This window comes from Andrographis paniculata, unplaced genomic scaffold (assembly GCF_009805555.1).
Source record: "Andrographis paniculata isolate CXL003 unplaced genomic scaffold, ASM980555v1 Contig60END, whole genome shotgun sequence".
Taxonomy (NCBI): Eukaryota; Viridiplantae; Streptophyta; class Magnoliopsida; order Lamiales; family Acanthaceae; genus Andrographis; species Andrographis paniculata.
The window spans coordinates 832,195-847,767 of record NW_026137596.1 but is presented as its reverse complement, the minus strand read 5'-3'; the positions used below and the strand labels follow the sequence as shown (position 1 = coordinate 847,767).

The 15,573-nt window shown below is 36.9% G+C and overlaps 4 protein-coding genes across 5 annotated transcripts; 3 read left to right on the top strand and 1 right to left on the bottom strand.

Moving 5' to 3' along the window:
• The first annotated feature begins 671 nt into the window (after positions 1–671).
• On the top strand, positions 672–1,674 carry LOC127259261 (protein SRC2-like). The gene has a single exon (XM_051286467.1). The coding sequence runs from the start codon at positions 714–716 to the stop codon at positions 1,476–1,478; it is 765 nt and encodes a 254-aa protein (XP_051142424.1). The 5' UTR covers positions 672–713; the 3' UTR covers positions 1,479–1,674.
• A 2,583-nt stretch (positions 1,675–4,257) lies between these two features.
• LOC127259224 (UPF0496 protein At3g49070) lies at positions 4,258–5,837 on the top strand. 2 transcript variants are annotated; one of them, XM_051286398.1, is made up of 3 exons: positions 4,258–4,300; positions 4,380–4,449; positions 4,661–5,837. In XM_051286398.1, the coding sequence occupies exons 2-3, from the start codon at positions 4,401–4,403 to the stop codon at positions 5,725–5,727; spliced, it is 1,116 nt and encodes a 371-aa protein (XP_051142355.1). In that variant the 5' UTR covers positions 4,258–4,300; positions 4,380–4,400; the 3' UTR covers positions 5,728–5,837. The 2 variants fall into 2 exon arrangements, with proteins under 2 accessions (XP_051142355.1, XP_051142354.1); XM_051286397.1 differs by lacking the exon at positions 4,258–4,300 and having other exon boundaries at positions 4,336–4,449.
• Positions 5,838–5,883: 46 nt separating this feature from the next.
• Positions 5,884–7,913, bottom strand: LOC127259225 (sec-independent protein translocase protein TATB, chloroplastic-like). The gene is made up of 6 exons (XM_051286399.1): positions 7,586–7,913; positions 7,371–7,492; positions 7,072–7,131; positions 6,832–6,958; positions 6,283–6,426; positions 5,884–6,196 (listed from the first exon to the last, which is right to left on the bottom strand). The coding sequence occupies exons 1-6, from the start codon at positions 7,818–7,820 to the stop codon at positions 6,045–6,047; spliced, it is 840 nt and encodes a 279-aa protein (XP_051142356.1). The 5' UTR covers positions 7,821–7,913; the 3' UTR covers positions 5,884–6,044.
• A 1,264-nt stretch (positions 7,914–9,177) lies between these two features.
• LOC127259686 (mitogen-activated protein kinase kinase kinase YODA-like) lies at positions 9,178–14,444 on the top strand. The gene is made up of 12 exons (XM_051287208.1): positions 9,178–9,445; positions 10,229–10,787; positions 10,905–11,639; positions 11,766–11,853; positions 11,953–12,015; positions 12,253–12,413; positions 12,502–12,577; positions 12,722–12,781; positions 12,872–12,979; positions 13,087–13,299; positions 13,500–13,591; positions 13,668–14,444. The coding sequence occupies exons 2-12, from the start codon at positions 10,234–10,236 to the stop codon at positions 14,101–14,103; spliced, it is 2,586 nt and encodes an 861-aa protein (XP_051143165.1). The 5' UTR covers positions 9,178–9,445; positions 10,229–10,233; the 3' UTR covers positions 14,104–14,444.
• Positions 14,445–15,573: the final 1,129 nt, after the last annotated feature.

Genomic DNA, 15,573 nt, shown 5'->3' with positions numbered 1-15,573 from the left:
ATAATCAACTATTTTATAATATTTTAAATTAACATTATATACTTTTTTTTTAAAAAAAATAGAAGTATTTGAAGTTAATTCTTTTGAAAAAAATCCACTGACAAATGGTATAAAAATTTTAAAAAATATGTATGTAAATATACAAAAATGATAAAGAGTGGAAGCGCGTATGAAAGCTTAGGTTGAGATCCTTTTCTTCCTTTATACTCAACGTTACAAACGCTACTCGCTTGGTCCACTTCACTTTTGTCCTTTTCTTTCTTAAATAATAACAACATAATATTGTTATTTTATTTAACATTTATTAAAAAATAAAAAATAATATCAAACTGAAAAATAATGCCCCTAAAAAAAAAATATTTCAGATTAAAATTTTCATTTTGTCATTTCAGTTAATAAAAGTCAAAACTTTTTATATTTTTAAAAGAATTAAATAATTATTAACTAAATATTAAAATATTTTTATTTTTTTCACTTTTTATATTACTTGTAATTTTACATTACTTATATTATAAAATATTAATTTACATTAATTTATCTACAAAAATCAATCGAAAAACTTACCAAATAGACTAAAGAATTATAATTGCTACTACTTCATATAACTATTTCACCATAAAGGAAGAAAAGAACCTCGTCCGTATCCTATAAATCTCCCCCAAACCCAAACACTCATTTCCATTATTCCATACAATAATTTAATTTCCAAAAAAATGGGCTACGAAGTCGAGGTCACCGTCGCCTCCGCCAAAAACCTCAAAAACGTCAACTGGCGCCGCGGCAATCTCCGCCCCTACGCCGTCCTCTGGATCGACCCCGCCAATAAGTGTTCCACACGCGCCGCCGACGCCGCCGGCGAAGATCCCGTCTGGGACGACAACCTCATCATCCCCTTCATCTCCCCGCTCCACGACGCCACTCTCTACATCGACGTCGTCCACGCCGCCGCCGCCGACGACGACGGGACTAAGCCCATCGTCGGCTCCGCCAAGCTCCCCCTCCGCGACGTCGTCGACGCCGTCGGCTTCGCCGCCCGGTTCGAGAAAAACCTGGAGCTGAAGCGCCCCTCCGGCCGGCCGCAAGGCAAGGTCGAGGTCCACGTCAGCGTCCGGGAGCCGGGCCACCGCGCGCCGGAGCCGTACTACGCCGCCAATCCGTACGGCGTCCCTCCGCCGGAGGCCCGGGGGTATGAGAATCCATACGGCGCGGCTCCTCCGTACGGGCAGCCGGGCGGGTACTACGAACAGCCCGGGTATTACGGGCAGCCCGCGGCGGCGGCGGCGGCCGGAGAGGAGCATAAGAAGAGCGGTAGTAAGTTTGGAATGGGGACGGGATTGGCGGTGGGCGCGGCGGCGGGGCTGGTCGGCGGCGTCGCTTTGGCGGAGGGATTCGATGCGCTGGAGGACCACATAGCTGATGACGTGGCGGAGCGTGTGGAGGACGATTATGCGGACGGTGGAGATGACGAGGATTTCTAAGTGGGAATTTTAGATGATCAGCCACTCGCGTGCTTCCACGTGGCTGTCTTTTATTGGTGGTTTTGTTCTGTTAAGAAGAAAATTGTCCCTTTTCGATTTTACACCGTTTCTTCCAGCGAAATAATTTGTTGTTATTTCGGTTTGTAAAGTTTTTATAAAAAATAAAAGTAAAACTCTAACAAATTATACTTCAAAATTTATTTTAAATATAGTATCGAAACAATAAATAACAATTTATTGTAATTCCTCTACTTTTTCTAATCAAAATATCATATAAACATTATTATTTGACGCGGGTATACAAAATACAAAAAGAACACACACAGTGACAATTGCATGTTTTAAAACATTTGAAAAATAGTGGATCGACAAATTTGCTTCGAACACTTTTAAATAGGGTCAATTTTTCTTGAAGCGCAATTAACTTACGGTAACAACAAACTTCACTGACAATAATGTAAATACTTGAGTAAAATAATAATAAATGAGCCAATTATTTGTTAGCCCAGTTTGATTATAACAACCTCCAAATCCAAGAGATATTCAACTATAATCAATATTGAAAATAGTACATAACAACTTTAAATCCATTAATTTATATCATTCATAAAGTCTTATATTACATTCAATGCACATGTAATGAAAGTCGTGTACTGACACCAGTGTATACAATAAGCCTATAGTAATGTAGTTAACAAACAGGTTGTCATCTCCTTTGTGTCTCCGAGAACTTCTTCCTCCAGCAACTCCTCCGGTGAGTTGTGTATCAAACACAAGTGAAAATCATGGAGATGAGGTGGGACTCGAATGAAAACTTTTACAATAATTTATCTCTCAAGGATAAGCTCTCAAATGTGTTCTCTCACTAAACCGAGGTTGTCTCATCCTGTGTATACAGCAGCCTGATTTAAGTGTAAATTAAACAACAATTAATTCTCTTAGCACATAAATAAAATGTGGTGGTTCTCAAAATAAATCTGACATTCCTTTGACTATCCTCAATCTATCAAATTTGTCTTGTATGGATATATGCACATACGAGACAAAATGGACAGGATAAAACAAATATACAGTTATTGCATGTGAGAGTCTGCGAAAGTAACTTGCTGTTTTTGGTGTATGACGACAACTGTTGTGCAAAAAGTCATTTGTCCATATGCTAAAAGCAGAAATAAGGGGAGTTTTTTATTTAACAAAAACAAATTTCACTCTAATTTTTTTTTTTTTTATATTTAATATTTTTTTACTCTTCAAAGAATCCGAATATTTTTTATTTTTTTTTGATTTGGAATTTTTTTAAAAAAATGACCGAATAGTTAGAATACATACCATAATCACACACAATGGCTCACCAATTCATTTAGATAGAACACATGCTATATTTTGAAAAACACATAATGATTATATTTTTTTTTTAAATTTTGACTTCAACACGGCCGTGTATATTAAACACATAAGGAATATGGTATTAGAGAAAGAAAAATAAATCACAAATAATATTTGTTCACAAATGATACTCCCTTCGTCCCAAACACTCTGCAACATTTCATTTTTGGTATGTCCTAAACACCATGCAACATTTTCAAAATAGGAAATAATTAATTATATGTACCCCATACTTTATCATCTCACATCATCCAAATAAAATAATAAAATATATATTTATGTCTCCGTCACATCACCTAATTTCTAGATTATTCTACTTAAAAACCCGCCTAAAAACCCGTGCAAAAAACAAATGTTTGAGACGGAGGGAGTATAATATTTAATAGGGTCGGCACCGCCCAAGTAATTAAATTTAATGTACGGGTTAGGGTTTAAGTATATTTTACTAGTATTTTTTTTTTTTTGAAAATGTTTAATATTAATCGGTATTTAATAAATGTAAGCAATTTATCTATCTTCTTAGCTATAGGGGTAGGAAATATGTGGTGCTGAACATCCCTACTTCCCTACTAATAAAATTAGTTGCTGTTAGATATGTTTTTTAATTTTAAGTTGGTTCTAGAATTTTAAAAAATAATCAAAAAGATACATTTGATTTTTTATGAATATATATATATGTATATAATGTAATTTTTTTAAAATAAAAAATATAATTTCAACGTAATATTATAAATGAAAAAAAATGAAAGATTATTGAATACCATGTTCGTTTAAATAAAATTGTTAAGACATAATGCAAACATATCTTTGGAAACATGTGTTGGAGATTTAATTTATAAATTTCATTTTATTGTTTGGTTTGAATATAATGTTTTGTGAACAAAAAGAATATAGATTTTTTAATAAATTATATAGTAAAAAAACTGCAATGAAACTCCAGAGTATTTGTCTTTTATAAAATATTTTCTCCGTCCGTCCACGTTGCTGTTTCTGTCGGTCTCACATTCCATGTCACTTTTCTTTTTTTAAAAATAATTACATACTTTAATCTCATTTTATTATTTTTTGAATTTTAATTAAACTATTTAGTTATTTAAGGATAATTATTTTTACTAATATATTTTTAATTATCTACTAATTACACCCCTCCTGAAATACCGTATCTACGGTGCAGCAGATGCGGTATATGAGACGGAGGGAATAGTAAGCAAGCAAATTGAAATCACAATCTAAAGATTCAAGTTATTAATTTCCTACACACTATTTGTTTTGCTTCTAAGATTCAACTGAAGAAAATATGGATAAAAAGCATTGTATTGAACTATATATATTTACTTACAAGACAATCATATATATATATATATATCATCTCAAACTAATATAAAAACCCCTCTCTGCCTATCTATTATATATTTATTGCAATTTCATCTACCAAGGTTAATTTTATGCTTCTTGCAATTATTTTTTAAAAATAAAATTTAAATTTCTTACTTTGTGTTCTTCCTCATGCGCCAGACGACGTCGTTTAATCCCATCATGAAGTCCAAATTCCTTCGTAGACTCAAGTTGTTTGTCACCTCCAATGGTGAGTTCATTTTATTATGTAAAATTGATCCTAATCTTGCATTTTAGCTTAAACTAATTTTATTTAAGTTTTATCCTATTATTATTATTATTATTATACTTCGTTGGAGTTCTTTTTATGGATCGATATATTAACATTTAAGTACTACAATAGTATTTTATATAATTTTAAAATAAATTATATTGATCAATATATGTCTAACTCTTAATAGCCCAAGCTAATGACCCGAACCAAGAGTGTTTGGATCTTCGAGAAGAGTACGCCAAAGCATTTCGAACCGAATCCTACAACGATTTTTGGACAACAGTACTTGCCCTAAACAAAGGTAACCTTGTGACCCACCGAAGTGTCGGGTCGTCAACATCCGCCCGCCTCCCGTCCTATCGTCTCTTTGCCGAGCATCTCTTGGATCCGGATCAACCCACGGTCACCCGGATCCTTGCTTCGACCCAAACCAGGCCGGAGATCCTAATTCTCCTAAAAGACTACTTTTCAAATAGTTGTGAAGCTTCCCATGTATGTGGCCTACTTCTTAAGGATATTGATCATATAAGAAAAAGATCCATATTCCTAAAAGACCCATTTTCTAAAAACGGATCACCTCCGAAAGCATCAAACGGGTCAGCCCAAAGTCCGGCGGATTCACCCGAGACATTGTCTAGGGCAGCCCTATTTTGGAGGTCCAAGCCGTTTAGTCCATCGGCTCCATCCATGAGCCGCTTTCAAGCCATGCAGAGCAGCTCATCAAGCTTGCTCGGGCGGCTCGAGGCCCGTCGGGACAAGATCGAGGCTAAAATTAGCCGGCTGAAGAAGCTCAAGTGCGGCTCGGCTGTAGTCATAGCGGCTCTGACGGCTTCTCTGGTTGTTATGGTTGCGGCTCATGCTTTTGTGGCCCTGGTGGCTGCCCCAGGGGTGGCTGCGGCTTCGATCGGGACGTTTGACGTCGGGAAGCTGAGCCGGTGGTCGGTCCAGCTGGATGCGGCGGCTAAAGGGACTTACATATTGATAAGGGACTTGGACACTATAAGCCGGCTGGTGGCTCGAGTGAACAGCGAGATGGAGCACGTGGAGGCTTTGATGAAGGTGTGGATGAAGAGAGATGATCGGCTCCAAGCCGGCGGAGAAGTTGCGAGCCGGCTCAGGAAAATTGATGAAAGGTTTATTGAACAGGTGGATGAATTGGAAGAGCATTTATATTTGTGTATAATGACCATTAATAGAGCTAGAAATATTGTGCTTAAACAAATATTGAATTCATCGAATGAATTAGCCATATAATTTTATTTGTATGTGTTATGTCTATATATATTGTGTAGGACACACAATTATGTTCTAAAATGAGATGAAATTTGAAAATTGTAGAAATCCTTGGCCAAACATGGCATAAGCCTGAGAAACCTTAATTGGAAGAGGAAAAAGAAGAAGAAGAAGAAGAAGAGAGATATTAGAGGATACCATAAAATGGAGTCAAAATTGGGAGAATCATATCAAACCAATTACTGCATGCACAAGATCAAGATGCTACATATAATGTAAAAGAATTACCTCAAATTTAAAAAGCAGAAACTCACAATGCTACAAGATTCTTTATTCTTTCAGATTTCGGCTTCAAGCTTTGGGGCTGTGGTATCCGTTTGGGGGACTGAACCAGCTTCTTGAAGGGACTTCTTGTTGGGATTCTCGGAGGGAGGAGAGACCGAAGATGAAGAAGCTTCTTCGTCGGCCATGTCTGAAGCTTGGGGACCATCTGGAAATAAGTGGGAGCAAATGATGAACACACAAGTGGAGATGACGATGGAAAGAGACAATTTGGTTGCAGGCGAGGATACTGACCTTCGGAAGTTGTTCGCAAATCAGCTTCGCTTTGAGCTTTTTCGATCTCCTCCTGCTGTTTCTCCTCTTCCTGCTCTTTCTGCAGTTGGTCGAGGGCTCCTCTGAGCCAATCTGCCCTCTCCTGTGCTACGGGATCTACAGTTTCTGATGAAGAGACCATTTTTCAATTTCAGAAGACTTGCAAATTGAATTTCACTATACAGATGATGTTGGTTTGATGCAAGCAACTGTTGTTTGCATTTTTAGTTTTTACATGGCAAATATATCTTGGCTATTAACTTACTTTAATGGGATTTCAAATTTTAGTAAAATCTGCATCAAAGCATTTCAAGGTCTTCTAGATTGATCCATGCTATAACCTCTAATCTATTTAAATAAGATTCTGCACTTTCTTGAAGTAAACTAGAGAACACGAGGAATCTAGAGCTGACCATTTGGAGCATAAAGAATGTTGACAATGGATCACAGAATAATTAAGAACATGAAAATATCATTCATTCGCTGAAAAATAAACAGACATATTTTATTGCAAAATGCATAGACACTCACCAGGCTTTGCATTCGCCTCTGAACCATCTGATGCAGCTTGAGTAGTGTTGGAGCCATTATTACTGGGCAGTGGATCGTCCAGACCAATTTCTCGCTCGAGGGTGCTTTTGAACTCTCTGGAGACTTCCTACAACACAACATTTGTTGCACCCTGACATTAGATGTTTCCATGGAAGTGGGAGAACCATTTTGGCACTCAAGTGTGTCGAAAAAGCCTTACAATGAAAATACGAGACCGACCTGAAGTTCCTTTATTGTAGGTTGGAATGCACGAATGGTTTTGCCCATGTTACGAGCAACCTGCCACGGGAATTTACATGTAATGGATTGAGAATTCAATTTAATTCTAGGTTAGACTGAATCAAGATGGTATTGGATTTCCGCATACTCGCAACAATCAATAAGCTATATTAGGCACAAAGTGTCAATAAGATTGCCAGAAATATCAAACCATAAATAGATATGGCTCCATGATTCTCCATAATACAGAGCTCGCAAAAAAAACTGAAAAGGTACAAAACATGGAGAAGTGAACTAACCTCTGCAAGACCTTTAGGTCCAAACACTAACAAAGCAACCACACCAATGACTAAAACCTCAGGTGCCCCAACACCAAACAAAGATGCATATATTCCTCTACTTTTCCTTTTTCCTTTCCTTTCTGTAAACAGACCAAAACCTCAATTCGCACACCGTCTATTACAGAAGATTAACAAATTCAGCAACTGTTCAAGCTAATCAATAAAGGAATTACCCAGCTTCACTGAAAATCGCGAAATTGAGATGCCAGACGACTTCAGCCCGCTCCACTGAGCAAAAGGAATGAGCCCTAGCTGGGGAGCGCATCCAATTTTTCCAAAAATAGCATTCCTAGGTATTACAACTGCGGAGCTCGAGAAAGAACAGGGCGAAGAGATTCTCCTACCGGCGGATGACGAAGAACAAGAAGAATGCAGCAGCGACGATGCCGGCGTGGATGCTGCAGCCATTGAGCAGCTCGTGTGAGAGTTAAACCACCGCGCTCGAGTTGAAGGTTTGATGCGACATGAAAATGGCGAGGGTTACATTTAGACTCAATTCAACGTGAAGAGACAAGAAGCGTCTTTTTTTGACGCGGAATGTCACGGACCGGTCCGGTTCAGCGTCTGTGGTCATCTCGTGGGTCGGGTCAGACCGGATAGTGTTAAATGGCCCAATCCACATGTTGGGCTTGAGGAGTGGCTTGGCCCAATTTGGTGAAGTGGACAGTAATTGTTACTATTAGTTTTGGGTTGGGCAGGTTATTTGGATTGTGTTTCCGATTAAAATTTAACTATTTTTCTGTAAAATATTTTTATCAAATAGTATGATTTTAATATTAAATTTTATAAGAAACGCCATCCTTAAAAATTATTATAAAATAATATATATTGATTATTTTTATTAATTTACGTTGTATAGAATATATATTAGGTTTAGGGTTTGAAATGATTTGAGAATTAAATCATATTTTATATTTGATATTTTTAATATTGAAATATATATTTATATTATAATAATAAATATATGATAATAGGAATACAAAATTCAAGCAAAATATCGTATAGCTTTAAGTATTCAATTTTGTCATGACAAATATGTGAATCTTCTATGTAATTTTCAATTTATTAAAATGGCACATTTTGAGCGAGTCATGTCCGGACACAATCAGCCATGACATAAAAGAGTATCCTTACTATGATATTAGAAGCTCCAGGACCCTGTGCTTCCCGTAGGTGGCCGTACATTTTTCAAAGCAATACTCTCATTCCGGTGTTCAAATCCCGGGAGCTTCTAGATAATTAAGCATAAAAGTGCTAGTAAAATATAGTTATGCCCTATCACATACATTTGTACAGTATTTATTTATTTTTTTGTCTGTCATTAATTTTTTTTTTTTAAGTAAAAAATAATTAAAAGTACAATCAATATTAGAATCAGTATTAAAAAATTTAAACATATTTTTTTGAGTAACAGAGTAATAAATAAAATTTAAGGGAAATATTATTAGTATTAATTTTGAACAAATTGGTGACGTAGAAAATAAATATCTTATAAATTTTTATATTATAATGCAATTCAATCTGATGTTTAATTACGATGCGACCTTTGTACATTACAATATTTGTTGACATTATTTGAAAATATAATAATATATATTTAAGATATCAAAGTATTATTTTCGTGTCTTGAAAAAAAATATTAAATAAATAAACCATAAATCAACACAAATAAATTGGTATATATAACATTTAATGAATTATTAAATAGCTAGTTAATGGAGTATAAATAAATAAATTGGTATATATATATATATATATTTACATATAAATCGGCTTCCCTGTGTAGCGATCTCCGTTCGCCTCTGCACCGAATTCATTTACTGCGTTAGCTTTTTCGTCTCCTTCAATCGAAGCGATCTGGTCGGAGATTCTGGATTGGAAGCAGGAGCAGCCTTCTGTGTTCTTCCCGGCGTGGTTTTTGGTGGGGGCTCGGCAGCTTTGGATTTGCGGCGAAACAACGCTATAATTTGTAGATTCTGCGGATTGAGCCAGCTGTTTTGCCTATGAGAAGTGAGAACAGTTCCGAACTTGAGGTAATATCTGCTTCTGTTTATTGCAGTTACAGCTGTGATAATTTCAAGTGTGCGTAGATCTGCTGCGAGAGGTTTTGCAGTTGAGTGATAGAAATGACGATTTGTTGAATATTATTGATTATTTAGGGGTTTATTGATTTGGTTTCATTGATTTTTCCAGTAGGATGTGCGATTTAGAGGATTGTATATATACATATGTATATATATTTTGTTTAAGTCAATACATTTTTGTTAGTCGTGGTGAGCTGAATCCTTCTGTAGTTTCTCATGATTTGATGCATCAATTTCTTAGTGATTAGATTGGAATGGAAAAGGGAAATATACTATTTTGATTGGTGAAATTCGTTATATTGACTGTAGGGGAAAAGAAAAGGAAGAAGAAAGAAGAAGGGATCTCCTGAAATAGGGTTTTAGATTTTTTATTTGGTTGGTCTTTCTTCTAGTGGTTTTAAAGGCTTGTAATGTAATCTGAGAAATCCCCTGTATTGAGTCACATTTAACTGCTCTGTTCCTTTTTGTCTATTTTTAATTGTGTAGCATGTAGATCTCAAAGCTATGCTCATCAAAGTTTCAAAAGGGTAGACGCAATTTCGATCAATGTTTGCTTTTATAAATCTTTATATAGAAGTCCTTAAATCTAAGAGTTGAGCTAGCTTCGGTTGACTATGACAATAGGTTTATTAAATGGATCATTTGAAGAAATTTTCCTGCTTTGGAAACTAATCTTTGTATATGAATTATTCGACACACATCGCTTTCATATTGTGGAACCTTCTATTACAGAAAATATGCCTTCATGGTGGGGTAGGTCATCATCAAAGGAATCAAAAAAGAAACCAATTGGAGAGAGTTTTATTGACACATTGCATAAGAAGTTTAAAAGTCCTGAGAGTAAATCCTCCAGTAGATCAGGAGGATCTAGAAGGCGTGCAAGTGAAACAGTTTCTGAGAGAGTATCTCAGTCGCGAGCCGAGTCAAGGTCTGCTTCTCCTCTGAAACATGTAGCACGATGCCAAAGTTTTTCTGACAGGCCCCAATCCCAACCGCTTCCACTTCCTGGCATGAGCAGTGGAAATGTTAGCCGTACAGATTCTGGAATCGGTGAATCAGCAAAACCAAAAAGGGAAAGGACCTCTAAAACATCGTTGTTTCGGCCGTGTGCAGGACCTGCATGCATCCGACACAGGCTGGACCATTCTGAATTGGATGCTGAATTCGGTGTAACCTCATTCTCTAGTGAATGTTCGGTTGAGAGTGATGATCTTGGTGATTCACATCAGCGCACCCCTCCAGCAACCGACTATGATATTGGAATTAGAACTGCTTCAGGTAGCCCCTCAAGGTGAGTTTTTTATCATACAAAGATCTTACAACATTTAGCTAGATTTAGATCCTTTGGATTGCAGAATTTGTTCTTTAATTGTTAATGTCTCTTCTCTTGCAATTTTTTTCCCTGAAGCAATTTTATTGAGGATCATTCTCCCCTTGCACCTGTGATCTCAAAGGAGTCACCAGTTCTGGTGAATCTATACACCACCAATAAAAATGTCACCACTTCCCCTTCTAGAAGACGACCATTGAATGCTAAGGTGGCAAAGTTACAGGTCCCTCGCCATGGTGCCTTCTGCAGTGCTCCAGATAGCTCAATGTCCAGTCCCTCTAGAAGTCCGATGAGACCATCTGGTTATGAACAGGTTATGCGTTCTGCATTTGCAGCAGGAAAGGTTTATGCTGATCTTCCCGTTGTTGGATCTGCTCAATGCTCTAGTCCAGGCTCTGCTCAAACTTCAGGCCATAATTCAATGGTAGGTGATATATCAGGGCAAACATTTCGGCAGCCCAGTAGAGGGAGCCCCGAATATTCACCAAATCCTAGTCCTAGGTTGACAAGCCCTGCCCCTGGTTCCAGAACTCAGAGTGGTGCTGTAACCCCTGTTCATCCTAGAGTTGGAGGGAGCCATTCTGAATCTCCGAGTAACTGGCATGACGATGCTAAACAAAGTCACCCACTGCCTCTTCCGCCTCTACCTGCTTCCAATTCATTTTTCTCGCATCCTAGTTCTGCTGGGGCATCACCCTCTGTACCTCGTAGTCCTGGGAGAGCGGATAATATGGCAGGCCCTGTTTCTCGGTGGAAGAAAGGGAAGTTGATCGGTCGTGGCACATTTGGACATGTTTATGTTGGCTTTAATAGGTACAGACTCAGACCAGCTTTGATTACATACGTATCACTATTTGTCTCTGGCATTATGTTTCCTTTATTGATCATTCTAATCCTATTGAAACTGTTTACATATGGGTGTTCCTTCTTTGTATTCAGTGAAACAGGTGAAATGTGCGCCATGAAGGAGGTTACATTGTTTGCTGATGATGCAAAGTCAAGGGAAAGTGCAAAACAGTTGGGACAAGTGAGTTGTTTTCATAGATAGTGAGGAAGATGATCATATTCTAGCAATAACTGGCTTGTGGAATAAACACAAAATCAACAATCATTTATTTCGATGCAGGAAATTGCAGTGTTGAGTCGCTTAAAGCATCCAAATATTGTGCAATACTATGGATCTGAAACGGTGAGAGACATCTTACAATATATTGTCAGTGATGTTCTAACGATCCATTCGGCTGACAATCTATGCATTGATTTTCTGGGAACAGCTTCACATGATATTTTTATTCTAGCAGTGTACCACACTCTCATGCTATTGTTATAGGATGTTGTTTCGAATAGTACAGTTTCTTACAATCCACTGATTCATGGGGTTGTGCTTCTTAAGCTTGTATTGATTCTGATTTTCATTATTGACCAGGTGAGTGACAAGCTGTATATATACTTGGAGTACGTTTCCGGTGGTTCCATCCATAAGATTCTACAGGAGTACGGAAAGCTAGGAGAGTCAGCCATTAGGAGCTACACTAAGCAAATTTTGTCTGGGCTTGTGTATTTACATGCGAAAAATACCGTTCACAGGTAAATGCAATACTTCTTCCTGGATCAACGTGGCTTTTTAAGTTAGTGAAATATTTTCTCATCGAGATGCACTTGAAATGCATGCCAGGGATATCAAAGGGGCCAATATTCTTGTAGACCCAAATGGCCGTGTGAAGTTGGCTGACTTTGGCATGGCGAAGCATGTACGACTTTGTTCTATACGTGTCATTGAAATCTACTCTGCAAAATGATGATTGCTAGTTTGTTAATTTAGGTTCCTTAATAAAAATGATCTACGTAGGATAGTTTGCAATCTATGTAGTCGTACTGACATGAAGGGTATACAGATTGCAGGGCAATCGTGTCCATTATCATTTAAGGGTAGCCCTTATTGGATGGCACCTGAGGTCAGTTGTTTTCTATTCTTAACATCCAATTGCTTTGATCCTTTATTTCCCACTGCAAAATGAGATATCTTTTCGTATGTGTTTATATAGGTCATAAAGAATTCGAATGGGTGTAGCTTAGCTGTTGATATATGGAGTCTTGGCTGCACTGTCTTGGAAATGGCTACTTCGAAACCTCCTTGGAGCCAGTATGAGGGGGTATCTAATTTTTCCCCGAGATTTCAGAAATTAATTTGCTTTTTCATGTATGTTTCATAGTTCGTCTGTGTGTACATAATCTGATGGTTTTGTATTTGGGCATAAAGGTTGCTGCTATGTTCAAAATTGGAAATAGTAAAGAACTCCCGACCATACCTGATCATCTCTCGGATGAAGGGAAAGAATTCGTCAGGCTTTGCCTGCAACGCAATTCTGTACATCGTCCTACAGCTGCTCAATTATTGGAGCACCCATTTGTGAAAAATGCCCTTCCTCCTGAAAAGCAAATACTGAGCCCGTCATCTTCAGATCATCCTAAGGTACTGTTGTTTAGTCAGTAACTCAAATATGAGATGACCTTAGTGATGCATTCTGCTGCTTGTTTAACATATTAATGGTATTTTCCGACTCTTAATCAATTATCCAATAATTCTGACTCAAATGCATCAATTATTTCTCGTTTCTTTGGTATTCTTTGGGTAAAACTAACCTTATGATTGCACTTCATTGCTGATCATAGGGTCCTGGTCATTTAAGAAGTCTTCAGCCCTTGGACACCGAGAAACTCGCCATCCACTCGTCCAGAGTATCGAATACAAATTTTAATCCTAGGTCTGTCTCTCCCCTGTGTGTATGAATCTGTCGAAATGATTTTCCTTTTCCTAACTTTCACGATTGGCATTTACAGTGAGATTTACATGCCGAGGAATATATCATGCCCGGTGTCTCCAATCGGGAGCCCTCTTCTACAACCACGGTCGCCACAAAACCCGAGCGGGAGGATGTCCCCGTCGCCCATTTCCAGCCCCCACGCCACATCCGGCGCATCCACACCGCTGACCGGGTGTATTGGCGCCATCCCGTTGCACAATCAATACATTTTATTATCGCAGGAGCACTACGGTGGCCCTCAGCCGAAGCGCCCACCCCCCTGCCCTCAAGCCAACAGCAGCACGAATTATTGGGACCCCGACATTCTCGGAAAGCACTTGGGGAGGACTTTTAATGGAGACCTGTACGAGCCAACGCAGTCGTTCTTGGCTGACCGTGTGTCCCTCCGGGTGGCTGGAAAATTCGAGCCGAGCCCTGTGCCTCCTCCGCTGGCCTGCCACCGCATGACTTGAGTAAGTGTAAGAAAGATTGATTGATTTTAATGTTGTTTTGCAGTGGTGGCTAGCTTGGGGTCGAATTACCCGACCCGACCCGACCGGAATGTTAGAATGATGGATTTACTGTGGTAATTATACATCGATGATTCGATGGTCATTCTCATTGGGAAGTTGAGATTTTAGGAGCTGATCCTTTGGCTGTCTTTTTGTGGTTTTGAAACATCTATACTTGTAAGAAAAAACAAGAACATAGACAGGAATCTGGATGGAGATATATATATATATATATATATATATAGGGAAGCAGTGTAGAACTATTTATTTCATTGACAGATAAATTTGCAATTGCTGCTGTACATATATCCTTCAGTTCCCATCGATTTTCTGTGTTGAAATTTGTGGGAAAAATGGATGCCATATCATATCATAATTACTTGAATTTTCTCCCAAATATTTCACATATTTATGGTAGCTCAAATTTTATTGGCGGAGGAAGAACCATCATTTCTTGTAGTCTAATGAAATATTGTTCCATTCAATTTGTAACATTTGTTGTTTTGTTTACCCAATCAACACTTTTTTTTTTCTTTTATTTACTCACAAAAGTAACTTTCAATAAATAAAAGAAAAGTGATAAATTATTTTTTAATTTCATATCTGATTACATTATCTTTTTTAGGATTATAAATAAATTCAGTAGTAGCTTTATATTGTCACATATAGATATAATTAGTTGTGTTTGCAATTTAATAATTTATGAAATACATACTTAAATAAACTACATCATTATATAGTATTGGTTGTTACGTTTGAATGAGTAATTTTCATTATGTATAAAAATTATAATATAAATTAAAATTGAATAAAAAATGCTATCACTTTACGGTCATGAGTCAAATCCTGATACAATCGTGTCATTCCATTGTTTTATTTATGAACTTATATAGATATGCTTACTTGGTGATTATTTATTTTTATTATTAGATTTAATAGTATATTGAATATCATTTGATATTTATAAGAATAGTATATTTTTATAAAAAAAATTCTAATAAAAATATAATAATTTTTTTTAAAAAAAATTTAATAAAATAATAAGGGCCATTAACATTTTATTATAAAGAGTGATTTATAGGCGACCCAATTTACACATAGCGCCTTAAGAACATACATAATAACATATTATTGATAATTTGAATCAAAATGTAATTACCTACAAGGTTAATTTCGATTATATTGATACTACGTAACGGCTCATTAATAGATAGCTAACTATATTCTGAGATTAATAGCACGAAAAAACTATACAAATAATTGGAAAATTTGTCTTTTACTGCAATATAATTCTGATTTACGAAAACACTCTTCATTAATATCTATTCCTTCTTGATGGGTACTCTAGCCACGGAAATTGATGATAAATATAATTAATAAATAATAAAAAAATATATTAATAAAAATAATTATTCTATAATATAATTTATT